This window comes from Oncorhynchus mykiss, chromosome 16, assembly GCF_057628025.1.
Source record: "Oncorhynchus mykiss isolate SJ-2025 chromosome 16, ASM5762802v1, whole genome shotgun sequence".
Classification (NCBI taxonomy): domain Eukaryota; kingdom Metazoa; phylum Chordata; class Actinopteri; order Salmoniformes; family Salmonidae; genus Oncorhynchus; species Oncorhynchus mykiss.
The window spans coordinates 34,626,730-34,646,286 of NC_143037.1; the positions used below are offsets into that span (position 1 = coordinate 34,626,730).

The window sequence follows — 19,557 nt, forward strand, 5'->3', positions numbered from 1 at the left end:
TTAAAATCCATTTTATTTCAAGAAAGTTTATTGTATTTTTTAACTGTTAACAAAATACAGTTGTGAAGAATCGCTTAATGAGATTAAAGAACGAAACCTGAAGAGGTACCAGACACCACTAGTGTCAGAGCCCATCCTTCTAGGGTTGGCCTAGGGTACGTCCAAAATGGCACCCTATTCCCAATATAGTGCACTGTTTTTGACCTGAACCTTATGGGGAAAAGGGTGCCATAGGGCTCTGGTCAAAAATAGTGCACTATATAGGGAATAGGTTGCCATTTTGGACCCATCCTAGACAAACCATAGGAGGATGGACTCTGCCACCAGTGTCTGGTACACAACCCCTAAGCCCACTCACTGGCCTCTCTCTCGCTCAGGTATGACGGTACCTCCGATCTAGCGACTGTGGAGTCCTACGACCCGGTCACCAACTCCTGGCAACCCGAGGTTTCCATGGGGACGCGGCGGAGCTGTCTGGGTGTGGCAGTGTTGCACGGCCTCCTGTACGCGGCCGGCGGTTACGACGGAGCTTCCTGCCTCAACAGGTCCACTTCTGTCGCTGCTCACTAGCCTGTAGCGGTTAGTGCTGCTGACCCCGGGAACACATATGCCAGGGTCGGGATTGGGTTCAAATCTAGCCCCGTGCCTTTTGACTTGGAACTTCTTCTATCTACTGTACTATCTACCCACTCTGAGGACTTGGACTCCTCCATAATAACTTAGGGACACCTTCATAAGTGTTACAACGTTAACATGTCTACCTCTATAAAGTGTTACAAAAATGAATGTACCTCTAGCCCGCTGTCTACAGGGAGACTTCCTTCCCTGTCAGTGAATTAATCCGACACTGGTTGTCTCAACAGATGTTCACTCACATATACAAATACTGAGATTGTTGTACTCCATCCATGTATGTAATGAGTGTCCCCTCCACCCCAACAGTGCAGAGCGGTACGACCCTCTGACCAGTACCTGGACCTCCATCGCTGCCATGAGCACCCGAAGGAGATATGTCCGTGTGGCCACTCTGGGTGAGCATGTGATGTTCACCTTGGTGTGATTATGTCATCTATTGAGCACGGAGTGATTTTCCTACTGGGTTCCTGGTTATTATGGGCCCCATCAAACATTTGCGAGCTGTAATCTGGCATTTGGAGCTTGTCATCACGTGGCTCTCTGTCTCTTTTTATTTTTTTATTCTGTTCTCTCTCTGTCACTCTACCATCTCTCTCTCCCTCTCGCTTTTCTCTGTTTTCTCTCTCCCTCTCTCTGTCACTCTACCATCTCTCTCTCCCTCTCGCTTTTCTTTCTTTTCTCTCTCCCTCTGTCACTCTACCATCTCTCTCTCTCTTTTCTCTCTCCCTCTCTCTGTCACTCTACCATCTCTCTCTCTCTTTTCTCTCTCCCTCTCTCTGTCACTCTACCATCTCTCTCTCCCTCTCTCTCTCTCTCTCTTTTCTCTCTCCCTCTCTCTGTCACTCTACCATCTCTCTCACTCTTTCTCTCTCTCTCTCTCTAGATGGTAGTCTGTATGCAGTAGGAGGGTATGACAGTTCCTCACACCTAGCTACAGTGGAGAAATATGAACCACAGGTAAAAAACTAAAACCGAAACAAAGAATGAGATCTCTATCAATATGAACATGTTTCCTGGACACAGATTAAGCCCATAGAAGAATCTCAACTGAGCATGATTTTCAGTAGCCTGGTAGAACCAACTTGATCACTGTGTTCACCATCCTATTAAATACAATGGGGAACGTAGCAATTAGGCTGGTCCCACCAAGCTATATTTTCAGTCCGTTAATATGCTTAATCTGGTTAAAACCGGCCCATAAAGCGGAACTTCTGCCCAGATCAAAAAGTAGAACCAACACTGATGAGTCCCTCAACTGACCATGTGACTCCTAACAACCCTCTATGATTGGTCGGAACAGAGCAACGCGTGGACGGCCATCGCCAACATGCTGAGCCGACGCAGCAGTGCCGGGGTGGCCGTGCTGGAGGGCATGCTCTACGTAGCCGGGGGAAATGACGGCACCAGCTGCCTGAACTCAGTGGAGCGGTTCAACCCCAAGACCAATGCCTGGGAGGGCGTGGCGCCCATGAACATCCGCAGGTGGGCACCGCCAGCCACGTCACAATCGCTACCAACCACCTGTGGCTATACCTTCATTACCAGTGCATATATAGGAGCCTTCTCTCGCTCCTCATAGGTGCCTTTATATGTACATGAAGGCTGTGAATGCATTTAGAATGTATCCCACACAAGTGCCTTTAAGGTGTTATGTTGTACACAATACTTGATGCCATTCTGTTATACAAGAGTATTTGAAAGTAGTCTCAGAGTGTGATGAGGTGTTCATTACAGCTGTTACTCACCTAATGATTAGGGTTTCTGGACCCTGCACATGCAGTGGGCCTTAGAGACCAGGATTGGGAGATTTAAATTGGAGTCAAACATGCACATACACACACACACACACAAACATGAAGACAATCACACACACAAGATCACACACACACAGGGAAATAGACGGAGTCAACAGGAAATGAATTGACCAGGGAAACATGATGACAATGGATGCTCCAGTCCATAAATAAACCATTGTTGTAATCAGCAGTGTGGCTCATATTCATCTAAAAACAGGCCCCATCTAGTCACAGCAAGGTCGTATTCACCACAACCAAACGGAAGCAAACATGCTGAAACAGGGAGGGACCTACCTGAATTTGACCTGCCTTACTGAGTCTGCATGTTATGCTGCACCCCTTTCCCAGAAGTACCCATGACCTTGTGGCCATGGACGGCTGGCTGTACGCAGTGGGCGGCAACGACGGCAGCTCCAGCCTCAACTCCATTGAGAAGTACAACCCGCGCAGCAACAAGTGGGTGGCGGCCTCCTGCATGTTCACGCGACGCAGCAGCGTGGGCGTGGCCGTCCTGGAGCTGCTCAACTTCCCGCCGCCCTCGTCGCCCACGCTCTCCGTGTCCTCCACCAGCCTTTGACACGGGGCTAGGTTCCGGCTGACCTCAGTCACCGCCGCCCCCGCACAGCCAGGCCCAAGCAAGAGACGTAACTTCTCTGTGTGAAGGGGGGGAGGGAGGGAAGGGAGGGGGTGCAGTTAAACAGAGAAGAGGTGATGAGGTTGGAAGAGCGAAGGATGGGGAGAGAGAGAGAAACAGAGGTTGCTGGTGGATCTTTTGCGGTCTCGTTTCCTGAGGTCTCGCTGTATTACCGTAAAGATACCAGCTCCTAGTCTCTTGAAGAACACGGTAGAGTTTTCCTTGGATAAAGATTTAAAAAACTAAAAAACATCCTCCCTTTATCCCTCTTTCCCTTTGCAATCCAATGCTTGAAACACTGTCTCTGAAGACAGTCACTTTGTGTATCATGTGTACTGTAAATGTCACCATTTTTGCAATAATATATATATGGATATTGAAATTAATTATTTTAACTAAGGAATGTAGCTATAGACTGGTTCTGCCATGCATGCTTATCGTGTCCTGGCCGGCAGGAATAAAAATGTATAGTGCTGCTGAATGTGTCACACTAGGTGGCAGTAACGGCCAATGTTGTTTACCGTCCAACCCCACAGACGCACGTGGGGAGGAGGGTGAAGTTACCCCTAGACACTGATCTTGGGTCAGTTTAGCATTTTCCCCACTAATGGTTAAGGTTAGGATTGGGGAAGGGGAAGCTGATCCTAGATCTGTACCTAGGGGAAACGTCACACTGAAAAATAGATCTATTGATACTAGATCTACCGTTACTCAAAACTGTAGATTTGTTTAAATCCCTTTTTTTTTATATAAAAAAAAAAATTACGTTGAATTCTATTTCTTATTTATTAAATGTAAAACAATCTATAGCTAATATATTCAGACAATTTCAAAGATGCTTTATGAAAAGCAAATGGACCACTGCTACAACTCAAGAGAGACGTATTGTTTTTATTTTGTTGCGTTAACTTTGTGCATATCATGGATGGAAGTGTGTCATCGAAAATGTCAAAGTGTGACACTGTTAGTCATTCAGTTTGTGCTTGAGAGTTGAGTGTATCAGAGTGAAGAGAGGATAGATAAGGATGTCTTAAACTGAAGACAATATCAGGGACGTATTCATAAAGTATCTCAGAGTAGGAATTCTGATCCCGGATCAGGTCATCCCTCTTATTCTGAATGTTTTAAAAGGCTACACTGATTCTAGATCAGCACTCCTACTCTGAGACGCTTAACACATACGGGACCCCGGTCAACTGAAATATCTCTTTATTATTTGTAATGGAAAACAGTTGAAAGATAAAGGTTTATTTTTTTCATGCAGTGGTTCATGTAACCATGAGAGAAATTAGCTGATGCATTTACAGGTCCTCGTGGATATTATTTTGTGTGTTGGTACCTTTTTTTATTGCCTTGTCACTGCCACGTGCATGACACCACCAATGTCATTAATAGTTCATGAGGGCTGCAGGGTAGCCTAGTGTTTAGAGCGTTGGACTAATAACCGGAAGGTTGCAAGTTCAAATCCCCGAGCTGACTGTCGTTCTGCCCCTGAACAGGCCGTCATTGAAAATAAGAATTTCTTCTTAACTTCTTAACTTATTTGCCTAGTAAAATAAAGGTAAAATAAAAATTAGGGCAACTGATGTCCAAAACTGTTGTGTGGAAGCTTGCTTGTCCACTAGCTAATTAGAATAGCCTAATGTGCTGTATAGATCATTATCATTCATAAACACACACAGTGGTATCACGCTTCTGGCAGCTTTGAAATGGCTTAAGTGCGTAAAGTTCAAGTTAGAAGCTTAACACAAATGCCACCAATCTGAACACTTGACACTAACGACGGTCATGTCAATGTAGAACACCTATGGTGCTGTCATTTTGTCTTACATACACTTCAGTTTGTACTTTCATCCATACCTCATCCATGTATTGTTGAAAAGGATACAAATGTACCAGGGTGTGTATAAACGTGTGACAACATGTAATATGTAACTCTAAGCTCGAATGATACTCTGAAACACGTAAGTAAGACAATACCAGGATTCTTTGGAAGTTAAAAGGTGGAGTGGTTAAAATAATGAACCTATTTGTACAAAGTTGACTGACTCTTTGCCTGAGGTGAAAGAGCTGTGTCAGCCAAGGTTACAATAGACTACAATGGGTCCTAATTTGAGTTCTTGACTCAGTCATGGTTAATTAGGTTCAATAAATATGTAGCACAGTGTGATAAGATGTCAAACTTCTGAGAAGTAATTTTTTTCTCCCTTTTTTTTTTTTTTTTAAGGATTTAGATTTTCTAGTTTTGTTTTTTCCGGAACAACCCAATATTGGTTAGTTGTAGAAAGACCACCTTAGAAAACAAAGCTCTGTTTGTCTAATACAGATTATTTCCTGAAATGGTGAAGTGTCTTGTTCCCAAAGGGCAAAAGTGGTTGCACTGATATTTTTTGTGACATCATGGTCAGGTTCTATACTAATTAGATGTATTTTTAGCAACCAGAAAAGGACATCTTTAACTCATTGTAATCTGGTATCTGACCATACAACCAGAAAACACATTTACAACCAGAAAAATAACTCCTAACATTCCATGGCAAATTTTGCCTTCTGGATTCGTGTGAACTCCTAATGTACCCTGAGTGAAATCCATGAGTGAAATCCGCACTCAACCACACAAGACCTTGGCTTCCATTTTGTTGATTCAAATGTAAATCAGAAGTTACCCAATTTCTTGGATTAAAACATTTGTGCAATGTCTAAGTGACTGTAGCTTTTTCAGTTAACACATTGTCACATGCATTGTTTATTTATAATATGTTTGTTATATTTATGAGGACACTTGTAAAGTAATTTTGCACTATTGTGAAAATGGAGCAATACACTGTATAGAAAATAAATAAATAGATGTTTTCCGGTGTGAGGACCCGTGTTGTCTATGGATTATATTTTGAACACACAACCCACTAAGCACAAGATGTTGAAAATATGTATTCTTTGTTAAAAAGGCGTTAAAAGACGTCTTTGAACCAATTTTGCTCAGTGGGCGCTAGTTCAGTTGAAGGTTGCTTTGCTAACAGCATGTGTGTGTTGCTATGCCCACTACAGTATCCATTTAGTATCGTCCCAGCATGCTTTCCTTTCACACTAATCTGAGTGGACAGCTGAGCACTCTCACTTTACCCCTCATGACCTCGGTCACATAAAATGCACAGATCACACTCACTCAAATACACTAAGACACATACACAATGTGAATATAAATGCACACACTGATATGAAAAGTGCATACTATGTTGGTCATTTTTTTATTAAGCTTACTGTGAGCCATCAGAAAGAACTGGTACACTACAACACTCTGCTGTAAAGAGTCAAATGGAAGCCTATTGATGTCTTTGGGGGGGTATAAATTAATGGTTGCCCTGTAGTCCTTCTGTCCCCTGTGCTGATAGGTGGATGGTAATGAGTTTACAGCCTGGACCCATAAACGCAGGCACAGCTATGTAGCCAGTCACACAGTGGATCAGAGACAGCCTGACCCCCTTCACCCCTCCCTGGTCCCTCTGTGACTGTCACCCACTGACATTCCTGTACTGGTGTCGATGGCCAAACGGCCCTTATCTGGCTATGGTGATGAAGCCACCGTCCCTGGAAAAGTTGGAGTGTCAACTGTGCCACAACATGAAAGGGTGGGACCCATATGCTTTTGGGGCTGTTGCCTAAGCTTGGGGGCCTTTTTACTTCTGAAAACATCACAAATCATAATAAATCAATGTAAACTCCTTGTCTAACTGGTTTATGAAAATGTTACTTAGGTAATATTGGTTATTTGATGTTCTCTGAAAAACGATACAGCGTCCTGATTAGGTTCAGGAGGGTTAAACCAGTTTGATAGGAATTAATTTAAAGTCCTTGTCATACTAGTTTATGAACTTGGTCTTGGTGGTAATATAGGTCATTTGAGGTGTGGAATACGAATGGAGTCATCATTCTTGAAAAAAGATGTGGCAACCTGATTACAGGTTCAGAACTGAAAGGGGAAAATGTGTGCGTGAATGTCCATTAGACTTGTCACAACAAAACTTTGTGATTCACATTCTTGCTCTGTGGAAATCTATGTATGTCAGTGGTACCCAATGGGGGGAAAAAAAATTGCTACGTGTTGTATGTGGATAATTCAAAATGCAGTATTACCTGCCTTGATACATACACGGATACATCACACCACTTCCTTGAGCCCACCCCCCTTTGTTCATGTTTTTGTTTTAGAACCTTTTTAAGGACCATATATGAAGTGAGCCATGGAACCTTTGGAATATCTTATGACATCTTCATAGATTCATACGATCCTAAATTGATTGATCTTTTCTTCAAAGACAGTCCAATTAAGATTCCTTTATTGTTCTCCTGTGTGGGAGAACTTTGGCCCGAATGGTTCTCTCTTTGACACCTGATGATGATGGGGGGGGCTCTTACCCAGACTCCATTTTAAAAGGGCCTTGGTGTGACTTTAGCACCCCTGCTGTCACCCACTGAGTCTGGATAAACACAGGCGGGTGGCTTCCTGGGTAGGCCCAAAGTTCCACTCAGACCACATATTGGGAGACATCTTCAGTTGGCGGACTAGAAGGTTATGTGAACACATATCTTAATCATCTCAGTATACCTGAGTGCCAAAAGTAGATTATTTCATATGTTTACTACCGCTATAGGCCTACACAAGCATTTCGCTACACCCGCTATAACATCTGCTAATCATGTGTATGTGACCAATACAATTAGATTTGATATGGATCGTACACTACATGGCCAAAAAAAATTGAGCATGCTATGACACATAATCATAGGACAAAGTTGTGTAAATCCATCCTTGTTGGGAATAAAGAGATGGTATCTCATTTAGTTCCCACTAGAAGAAAAATCCCCATCCAGCAAGCATGAAATAAATGACTGTCATCTTGAAAGATATCACATTAAGTAGGTCATTTATCTTCACAAAACTGACCTAATTGAATGATTGTATACTACTATTTACGTTTAGTTTTAGAAGTTTGATATGATAATTGGGTAGATGTTAGGTGTGCCCAGTGCCCTACATGAACAGAAAATATGTATGCCTGTTTATCAGGGTTTGGATTGCTTTTTGGCACTTAGCGATTTTATTTTATTTTTCACGGTATCACGTCTTTGTGTAGGACAGTTTATGCACTTCAGCAGAAATGCAATCGAAACCCGACAGAGACCGGAGTGACGGCAGAGAACTTTCCCGAACTGTCAGTTTTCATAAGGAGCGCTGCTTCCTTCTGGGATATGCGCGTTGGACTGGAGTGCGCGCGGTGACTGCATGGGTGAGTCACCATTTGGTGTGCAGTTGCTGACAAGAGCGCACATTTATTTTTCCATGACATCCTATGATAGACTCACTCATCCGTCACACACACTAGACTACACAGTCAATAAATCGCTTCAGATTTTGGTATATACCTGCCAACTCGTGGTTGGCTTGTTTGCTCCGGGGGAGTTATAACTATAAAAGGCTGTAATGTAGGTGAAACACTTTTACAAACTCCACTGCCTCATCAATTGTATTGCACTTTAGAAAATACTTTTTACGTTATTTTATGTTTGACAAGTTTCATTTTTATTCATACTAAGATAAGGGAATAATAAGAGACTAGGGGGCACTATGTGTTAGGGTACTTCTGTGGCTTGGCATAGAGACTATCAGTCATTGTATGCAACATCATTACAATTGGCTCATTCATCCACTCTCCCCTGTAATTATTCCTCAGCTCCTTCCTGTAAAATGAGAATGTGTTCTCAGTCAACTTACCTGGTAAAATAAGGGTAAAATAAAATAGATAAATACAATTAGGCTACATCAGAAAAGTCATGGACAGCCTCTAGTTTTTTTTCTCACTCAATGTTACATCTGAAACATACCATGGCTGCTTGTCTCTATCAAATTACAGCTATACTCCACATTCTCCCTTGATTAAATTATTCATGCTTGAGTAGCACCTAACCTTGTTATGGTAAATGTGGCTTTTCAGACAGGCTTTAGATTGCCATCTTGAAGAGTGGAGATTCCCAATAGTGTGTTTAACTAGGATGATGACTGATTAGTGCCTGGGGTGAATCCATTGCCATGACATTTAAAGCCCAGTCATGGACAGAAACTGGAATTAAAGCCTTGGGATGTGGGATGACCCACAGGCGATCATTAGTTTGTGACTCACTGTGTGATTGACCCGAGAAACAATCATCGTCTATCTAAGAAATGATGATTTGGGGTATAATTTTGAATGGAAAATTTGAGTTTTTTCAGTATGACAAAGATGTGCCCTCTCTACTCATAATAACCTCTAAATGCTTTTATGAAATCCGGGAAACAGTTGCATCGCTCCTAGTCCGTAAGTATATAGCAGATACTTTGTTTCACTTTTGTTTCACTTTTCCTCTGTTCCACATTAGTGTGAATGACAATGAAATTCACCTGGCTGGTTCTTTTGATAAATCAAACAGGATATCATTTGTCTAATGTGTTCTTTTAGGTAAACAGGAGCTTGTGTATACCAAACGGCATCCTGCTGAAACGGTCGAATCCCCCTATCCCACACTGACCGGTAACTGCTTCAGCATTGGATCGTTTCATTTAAATGTGGGACTATATTTCATATGCAACAATCATAAAAGGCTTCAACAGTGTACACATATTAGAGACAAATAGGTCAAATACAGTAATTACATAATATTCTCATGGTCTGCTGTACAAGTATGATATCTTCATTTTGTAAAATGTCATGTAATATACTAATTTAAGTTAATTTTGGGTCTAAAGTGATGTTTTCAAAAATATAGTTTTCTCAACACTGATTTTATTAACACGTTTCTTTCCTTTGTTGACCCATGTGGCTCAGTTGGAAGAGCATGGTGCTTGCAACCTCAAGGTTGTGGGTTCGATCGGATGGCACTGTTATGGCACAATTTGCTGAGTAAAGTGTTGGAGGGTATGTTTGGCAGCATGAGTGAAGGAGGCTTTGTTGCGAAATAGGACGCCGATTCTAGATTTAACTTTGGATTGGAAATGCTTAATGTGAGTCTGGAAGAAGAGTTTACCATCTAGCCAGACACCTAGGTATTTATAGTTGTCCACATATTATAACACGGAACCATCAAGAGTACTGATGCTCGTCGGGCGGGCAGGTTGCGGGCAGTGATCGGTTGAAGTGCATGTATTTCGTTTTACTAGTATTTAAGAGCAGTTGGAGGCCACAGAAGGAGTGTTGTTTGGCCTAGCGTCGTCCGGGTTAGGGTTTGACCGTTGTAGGCCGTCATTGTAAATATGAATTTGTTCTTAACTGACTTGCGTGGTTAAATAAAGGTAAAATAAATTAACATTACATACATTTCAGAATGAATTTGTTGTGCTCAAAGTATGTGGGGCCATAATAAACACACCTTTGGGCCACAGGCAATTTCATGCTCAGACATGCCCCAGTCTGACACCACCATCAACCACCATCACTCAAAGTGACCTGTATCTTCTCATGATGGCCTTCAAACATTGAGAAGAGGCCATTTGGCTGGTGAAAAGTGTGAAATGGCACATTTCGCTGGGCCCCGTCTTTGTTGTGGAATGGCTTTAACAGAGGGATCCCAGGCATGGTGTGAAATCCCTCACCCCACGAACACACACACACACACACACACACACACACACACACACACACACACACACACACACACACACACCCTGTCACAACTCAAAGCCCCTCCCCCTGCACACACACGCTCTCACTCCCTCACACACACCAGTCTGTCTATACAGCACTCAGCCCTGCCCACTTCTCCCTCAGTATCTGCCTGACTTCAGCAAGGAGCACACCACCATACAGTCTGCTTTGGATTACACATTCACCATCACACAGGGAATACAATCCAGGACGTCTACAGAGGAGGTTACAGCCCCAACAACAGTAGAGCAACATGGGGAGCAGCATGTCATGTGTTCCTCAACACAACTTCAGGTTCTCCAGCAAGAGTTTCATACGCAGGAACAGGTAAGGAAGGAATAACAATCCCTCACAAAACCCTCAACTTTGTCTTTTCACTGTACGTCTGGTGTTTGTTCAAGACGGAGCGGAGCCTAAATGTCATACGTGTCTGGCTCATTTGTTGTGGTGTGTTGTTTTAGACTGGCTGTTTCAGCAGGTAGGGAATCCTGGTATTTCACAGCGTTGGAGCTGTGTGGTTTAAATGGAGGTTGTGAGGTTAATGGGGTCAGAGTCAGGATCACAAAGGTACATGAGAGCACATGAGCAGTGATACCTTTTTGACTGTGAACCATAATTACAACGGTGTTTTAAACTGTATGTGTGTACTGCTGTTACCATTTGCCTCTTAATTTGCATCTAAGCTGATATGTCGGTTGTCAGATAATATGGTTGTTTCCTCTTATCAGGATCTAAGCCCCATTAGAATAGAATAGACTGGTTCGAATTGAATAGGAACACTGCCAGAACATGAAGTGTCAATATCCTGGTCATGAAATAATTATCTTGTAATGGTTGGACGGCTGCTCAAGAATTGATTAGCGGTGCTGTAAGCTTATGCTACTTTAATGAACTATCAGTATAAATAAATCAAGACTTTCTTATGCTACTTTAATGAACTATCAGTATAAATAAATCAAGACTTTCTTATGCTACTTTAATGAACTATCAGTATAAATAAATCAAGACTTTCTTATGCTACTTTAATGAACTATCAGTATAAATAAATCAAGACTTTCTTATGCTACTTTAATGAACTATCAGTATAAATAAATCAAGACTTTCTTATGCTACTTTAATGAACTATCAGTATAAATAAGTCAAGACTTTCTTATGCTACTTTAATGAACTATCAGTATAAATAAGTCAAGACTTTCTGACCCTCAGAGAAATGCTTTTTCTCATGGGCGATTCCCCACAGCGGAACATATTTTTGGTATCTCAGATTGTTCTGGCAGTTCTCACACAGAAACTTCATTGGGAGAAGGATGTTTGACATGCTTTTTACATTTGTATCCCAAACCATGATTTATTTTTCATCATGATCAGTGTGTCCATTTTAGATCTACTGTATGTATGCCTCCTGTAAAGACCCTGTGATCTGGGAATCGGACGTGATACAGACAACATCTTGGTGTCATTATACTCCATGCAGTGTGCTCTAAAATATGGAGAATGTCGAGATTCTGAAATACACATTTTCACATTCATATATTTCATATGAACATCTCAAAACTACCCTTTTTGATGTTGTTCATTTTAAGACATTGTTTGGAACAATATACTCTACAAGTAAATTAACATTTCAGAGTGAGTGGGCTCTCTCTCTCACACACATACACAGGTGAATTGATTTTTCAACTTGGAAAAATAACATCTGTGTTCTCACTTCCTCTATGTCCTGCTGCCTGTGTGTTAGGGAAACAGGCCAGGTTCAGTTCAGGTATTCCCTACAGAGCCAAGCGAGTGAATGTGAATGCCAATCCAGTGACACAAAGAATGCTAGCTTCGCAGCTACCTGTCTATTATCTGCATTCCTCTTTGAATTTACATTTCTGGACTGCGTCAGATAGTCAGTGTACACAACATATGGTTCTGTTCAGAACTCAAAGAACAAGACCTTGCAAAATGGTGATCTCTTTATTTGATGATTGATGCTTGCCAGTCATGTTAGTCAGTTATCAGATACTGATCCGAAGTTGATTCCCACATAGTGCGAACAATATCTTTGTTGTTATGCTAACTACATTCAGATTGGACTCAGGGAGATATACTCGAGGGAGATTGTAAAAGTTGACTCCCTCTGTTATCAATGCACCGGAAAAGCTTCGTTATAAAGATGGGACACTAATGATGACAGATAGGGGTCAGTCGTGACAAAGGAAGACATTCAAGCCCCGATTGTTCTGCTCATTTAAATTGGTGATATCGAACGGAACTGACAAGGGGGTTCCTGGTCAATTGAGATGACACGGTGAGACACAAACCACGTTTCGACGTCATTAAGCTGTCAAGAAAAAAAAGAGCAAAGGTTATGTTGGAATGGGAACTTGACCACTTGGAGAAACCAGAGAAAAAAAGCCCAGATTTACAATGTGACACCAAGCAGTTTTTTTTTACACCCCACACACTCTTTCAAAACAAAAACCAGACAAGATAACTCTTCAGAAAGAAACACATTTGTCTTGAACTCATTGTTTTTATCTGCCATTGGGAACCCAACTGGTAGCACAGCCAGCAGATAGGCTACAGGCCTGTATGGTAAACAAGTTCTAACACATGCTTCTCCCCTCCCCTCACTCTCCTCACTCTCCTCCCTCCCCTCCCCTCACTCCCCTCACTCTCCTCCCTCCCCTCCCCTCACTCTCCTCACTCTCCTCCCTCCTCTCCTCACTCTCCTCCCTCCCCTCCCCTCACTCTCCTCACTCTCCTCCCTCCCCTCACTCTCCTCCCTCCCCTCCCCTCACTCTCCTCCCTCCCCTCCCCTCACTCTCCTCCCTCCCCTCACTCTCCTCCCTCCCCTCACTCTCCTCCCTCCCCTCCCCTCACTCTCCTCCCCTCACTCTCCTCCCCTCACTCTCCTCCCTCCCCTCACTCTCCTCCCCTCATTCTCCTCCCTCCCCTCACTCTCCTCCCTCCCTCTCCATCCCGAGCAGCAGCCGCTTGTTCCGTAAAAATTATCCCCAGGAAGGACAGGAGAAGTCCAACAGCATCATCAATATCCTCTGCACTGTCACCCCGAGGAAGGTAAGGACTGCTGAAAATATGCATCTCTCTCTCTCTACCGTAGACATATTTCATGTCATATTGTCTCATCTCACCATATCAGACAACACACTTACTATGTCTGTACCTGTATACAGTATATATCTATATAAAATGAGCTACACTTCTGTCCCTGTACCTTTGGAACCAGAAAAGTGTTCTCCTACAGGGACAACCAAATAACCCTTTAAGAAAACACATTACCTCTATGTTAGTCTTGTCTTAACAACCCAACGTATTTCACCTTTTACTGCAGTGGGCTAAATCAAGGTCACACAGAGTGATTCTTGGTCGTCTTAAACAAGTCTACTTTGAAACAAAAGTACACACCTCACACACATGGTTAAGGGCTTTTGAATGAGGAGATGTAGAGTTAAAATGTATTACATGTTGAGTTTGCATCACAATATGACACTTTATATACATCACAGAAGACTAAAATATAACTAAACTGTTTGACATAGAAAACACTTTATTAATGATGTAAATATACAAAATCTGAATAACATTCCACCCATGGGGCCAAAGAGGGCGCTTTTGGTCATTGAGACTACAGGAAAGGGCTACGTTATTTTGTTGTGTACAGCGGTCTAATGTTCATTGACGTGACTGTCGGTTGCAGGAAATGACCCATAAAGACCTACAGACGATCGAGAACGTTAAGTGGGACCCTCCGTTCCCTTATGACCCGGTCCACGGCTGGAAGAAGAGCAGCATCAATGTCAAGAACTACGGCAGAATGGTCCACCATTCTAAAGTCCGTTTCCGCTTTCTCCACTGCCAGGTGAGACACACCTACAACTACACACACACACACCTACACACACACACCTACACACACACACCTACACACACACACACGCACACACACACACACACACACACACACACACACACACACACACACACACATACACACATACACACATACACACACAGACATATACACACAGACATACACACACAGACATACACACACAGACAGACATGCACACACAGACATGTACACACAGACATACACACACAGACACACACACACACACAGACACACACACACACACACACACACACACACACACACACACACACACACACACACACACACACACACATATCACTTTATATACACTACATGGCCAAAAGTATGTGAACACCTGCTCGTTGAACATTTCAATCCAAAATCATGGGTATGAATATAGAGTTGGTCCCGACTTTGCTGCTCTAACAGCCTCCACTCTTCTGGGAAGGCTTTCCACTAGATGTTGGAACATTGCTGCTGGGACTTCCTTCCATTCAACCACAAGAGCATTAGTGAGGTCAGGCACTGATGTTGGGCGATTAGGGCTGGCTCAGAGTAGGCGTTCCAATTCATCCCAAATGTGTTCGATGGCGTTGAGGTCAGGGCTCTGTGCAGGCCAGTCAAGTTCTTCCACACCAATCTTGACAAACCATTTCTGTATGGACCTCACTTTATGCACAGGGGCATTGTCATGCTGAAACAGGAAAAAGCCTTCCCCAAACTGTTTCCACAAAGTTGGAAGAACAGAATGGTCTAGAATGTCATTGTATGCAGTAGCATTAATATTACCCTTCACTGGAACTAAGGGAACTAGCCAGAACCATGAAAAACAACCTAGACCATTTTTCCTCCTCATCAAACTTTACAGTTGGCACTATGCATTCGGGCAGGTAGCGTTCTCCTGGCATTTGCCAAACCCGGATTCGTCCGTTGGACTGCCAGATGGTGAAGCGTGATTCATCACTCCAGAGGACACGTTTCCACTGCTCAAGAGTTCAATGGCGGTGATCTTTGCACCAGTCCAGCCGATAATTGGCATTTTGCATGGTGATCTTAGGCTTGTGTGTGGCTGCTCGGCCATGGAAACCCATTTCATGAAGCTCCCGACCAACAGTTATTGTGCTGACGTTTCTTCCAGAGGCATTTTGGAACTCGGTAGTGAGTGGTGCAACCAAGAACAGACAATTTTTACGTGCTACGCGCTTTAGCACTCGGCGGTCCCGCTCCGTCAGCTTGTGTGGCCTACCACTTCGTGCCTGAGCTGTTGTTGCTCCTAGATGTTTCCACATCACAATAACAGTTCTAGCAGCTCTAGCAGGGCAGACAATTTAACAAACTGACACTTATTGGAAAGATAGCATCCTATGACGGAGCCATGTTGAAAGTCACTGAGCTCTTCAGTAAGGCCATTCTGCTGCCAATGTGTGTCTATGGAGATTGCATGGTGGTGTGCTCAATTGTATACACCTGTCAGCAACGTACCTTTGTATATATAGTGTATTTAACTAACTACATTGATGAAACAGAAACAATGATAAAGTACAATAACCATATCTCTACACAGTCACTGTGATAAATGAGGTATTTAAACAAGCCTCAGCCCCATAGTGAAACAGCGTGTTAGTCACCCCGACGGGAGGTGAACCAAACAAACAGGTGGAGGGGACAGGATGTAGCCTATGCTCTGTGGCAGTGTGAAGCGCTTTGCTAACGCTTAGCTAACATTGACGCGGTGACCGGCAGTGATGAATCAAAACAGGGTTCAGCTTAGGGGACCTGTGTTTGAACATGCTGAGGGGAAACACCTCCCTGAGACAAACTCAGGGCTGATCTCAGAACAGGTATATGGAAAAACAGGCGCCCAACCGTGGGAATCTGTCACAGATGCAACCATGCTGTCAAGAAGAGGGAGAGAAAAAAAGGTTGAAAGAGTGGAGTGTTGGATGAGGTCATAGGAGAAAGAACACATTGTTTGGTAACTCAATACAATGTCGAACGTAAAGCCAGGAAGTATTTCTTCACTGTTTTGTTAAAAAAGAGGTGAACCCTAAAACAGTTGAGGGCTTGGCTTGTCAAATGTCAGGAAGTGATTGTAAATCACAAGTGGCTCTTTGGGAAATCCCACGAGCCCTCATAATAACACAAGTCCTCATAATAACAAAAGTCCTTATAATCCCACAAGTCCTCATAATAACACAAGTCCTTATAATCCCACAAGTCCTCATAATAACACAAGTCCTTACAATCCCACAAGTCCTCATAATAACACAAGTCCTTATAATAAAACAAGTCCTCATAATAACACAAGTCCTCATAATAAAACAAGTCCTCATAATAAAACAAGTCCTCATAATAAAACAAGTCCTTACAATAACACAAGTCCTCATAATAAAACAAGTCCTCATAATAACACAAGTCCTCATAATAAAACAAGTCCTCATAATAAAACAAGTCCTCATAATCAAACAAGTCCTCATAATAAAACAAGTCCTCATAATAACACAAGTCCTCATAATAAAACAAGTCCTCATAATAACACAAGTCCTCATAATAAAACAAGTCCTCATAATAAAACAAGTCCTTATAATAAAACAAGTCCTCATAATAAAACAAGTCCTCATAATAAAACAAGTCCTCATAATAAAACAAGTCCTCATAATAACACAAGTCCTCATAATAACACAAGTCCTCATAATAAAACAAGTCCTCATAATAAAACAAGTCCACACAATAACACAAGTCCTCATAATAACACAAGTCCTCATAATAACACAAGTCCTCATAATAAAACAAGTCCTCATAATAACACAAGTCCTCATAATAACACAAGTCCTCATAATAACACAAGTCCTCATAATAAAACAAGTCCTCATAATAAAACAAGTCCTCATAATAAAACAAGTCCTCATAATAACACAAGTCCTTATAATAAAACAAGTCCTCATAATAAAACAAGTCTTCATAATAAAACAAGTCCTCATAATAACACAAGTTCTTATAATCCAAGTCCCAGCACACCACTTCCTATAGGTGTAAAATGAACCAATGTTGACAGCATTATAAGATCATTAAGAATAAGACCAACCCGTTAGAAACATGTTGTCAACAGGATGTTAGGCTCTGGTCAAAAGTAGTGTAATTTGGGGGCCTCTGGGTTCGCGCCCAGGCTCTGTCATAACCGACAGCGACCTGGAGGTCCGTGGGGATATCCTTGTAGGGATATCCTTGTATCATCGCGCACCAGCGACTCCTGTGGCGGCCCGGGCGCAGTGCACGCTAACCAAGGTTGCCAGGTGCACGGTGTTTCCTCCGACACATTGGTGCGGCTGGCTTCCGGGTTGGATGCGTGCTGTGTTAAGAAGCAGTGCGGCTTGGTTGGGTTGTGTATCGGAGGACGCATGACTTAAAACCTTTGTCTCTCCCGAGCCTGTACGGGAGTTGTAGCGATGAGACAAGGTGGTAGCTACTAACAATTGGATACCATGAAATTGGGGAGAAAAAGGGGTAAAATTCAACAAGAAAAACAACAAACAAAAAAAAAATGTAATTTATAAGGAATGGGGTGCCGTTTAGGACACATAAATTGCACTGGTTTAAGAAAAAAATGTGCAGAGGTCTGGGTAGAAACAAAGACTATGTTGCCCCTCAGGACCACCGCAATGGACATATAGTCATGAGGTGATATTCCAGTTGGTGTTATTAGACATTCTGGGATTCTGGTGTTATACTGTTCTCGCTTCAAGTTCCAGATTGGTTTGACGATATCGGCTATGATCTCTCTCTCTTTCCAGGATGTGCATGACTGCTACCTGGACCTTTTCCAGACACACCTTCATTTCGTCTCCAACAACACCACTGGACTCACCTACCAGGTGAGGCTTTCCAACCAACTGTTTTTCAAAGGCTGTTATTTATGGACATATTGCTGTCAAAATGTTGTAAATGAATGAGTGATGATCGCAAATCACTGAAATGGTGAGGAAATGTTTACTATGACTCAGTAGTTTCAGTGCAGCGAGTGCAAGTCCCGCTGTATAAGAGCATCCGCTAAATGACATGCCTCTAGACATACGTTCCTTGCCAACGGCTTGTGTGTTGGTAAACATAGTGTGTATGATTCTGTCTCCTAAACCTGTCTCGCAAAGTATGAGCAGTCATGAATCACTGTGGTACAGTGTCTATGTTTTGTTAGCTCTAGACTCGCACCAGACTCAGTGACAGGATGGGAAGCTGCTGGATATGGGATATTAGTCATTGAGTAAATGATGACAAATATAAGGCCTGATACAATCATAATTGTACCTGGCTAGCTTTAGTTTCAAGCCAAACTAATAGTGATATTTGCGGAAATTAGAAATGCAATTAGATTGAAATCTTTTACAAAAGGAAAACAAAAGACCGGACTACAATATCGTGACTATTGGATGAAAACCGTGTATCTCCAAAACTGAAACAAATTATGATCATAAAATCACCAAACTTCAGAAGCTATTTTGAAAATTATTTCTCGGTCCTAGAGTCATATAATGTTCAGAGTACATAAAGGGGAGTGACTGATTTCAATTCATATAGGTTTGAAAATGTTATTGTTCCTTAAGTTTACAGAGAATGGGAAAAAATATCAAATTTGGCAAAGAAAATTAAGTTATGATGTACAGTACGCTTGAAAAACAGTGTACCCCATCCTTTCTATATAGTATATTTCTATGGTCCCGACAATGATACTGTATGATGAAATGGAATGATTGAACGACTAAGATTTGACTTTGTTTTGTGCTGTGCAGGGGACTCTTCCTCTGAAAGAGCTCACCATCTGCAACCTGCAGCAAAACGGTAACTACAGCCAGCCCCAGGAATTTGCATTACAGATCAACGGTGAGTTGACCTTTAACTTGAAAGTAAAAAACGATGAACTTCATGTGCTAGTGGTAT

The 19,557-nt window shown here is 42.4% G+C and overlaps 2 protein-coding genes across 7 annotated transcripts in view; both read left to right on the forward strand.

Moving 5' to 3' along the window:
- Window positions 1-5,929, forward strand: part of LOC110491835 (kelch-like protein 17) — a 31,756-nt gene extending 25,827 nt beyond the window's left edge. For 3 of the 5 annotated variants that reach the window (XM_021565625.3, XM_090202574.1, XM_090202575.1), the window contains 5 exons: window positions 378-545; window positions 943-1,031; window positions 1,520-1,593; window positions 1,937-2,118; window positions 2,781-5,929. In XM_021565625.3, coding sequence (XP_021421300.1) covers window positions 378-545; window positions 943-1,031; window positions 1,520-1,593; window positions 1,937-2,118; window positions 2,781-3,009 — 742 coding nt within the window. In that variant the 3' untranslated portion in view covers window positions 3,010-5,929. Of the gene's footprint in view, window positions 1-377; window positions 580-942; window positions 1,032-1,519; window positions 1,594-1,936; window positions 2,119-2,780 lie in introns of all 5 variants that reach the window. The other 2 variants (XR_016487226.1, XM_090202576.1) reach the window with 2 other exon arrangements.
- A 4,896-nt stretch (window positions 5,930-10,825) lies between these two features.
- The window catches only part of LOC110491836 (uncharacterized), a 28,307-nt gene continuing 19,575 nt past the window's right edge, over window positions 10,826-19,557 (forward strand). Inside the window, exons 1-5 of one of the 2 annotated variants that reach the window (XM_036946735.2) lie at window positions 10,826-11,069; window positions 13,718-13,808; window positions 14,449-14,610; window positions 18,417-18,497; window positions 19,410-19,500. In XM_036946735.2, the coding sequence (XP_036802630.1) occupies window positions 10,996-11,069; window positions 13,718-13,808; window positions 14,449-14,610; window positions 18,417-18,497; window positions 19,410-19,500 (499 nt within the window). In that variant the 5' untranslated portion in view covers window positions 10,826-10,995. The remainder of the gene's footprint in view (window positions 11,070-13,717; window positions 13,809-14,448; window positions 14,611-18,416; window positions 18,498-19,409; window positions 19,501-19,557) is intronic. The other variant, XM_036946734.2, reaches the window with a different exon arrangement.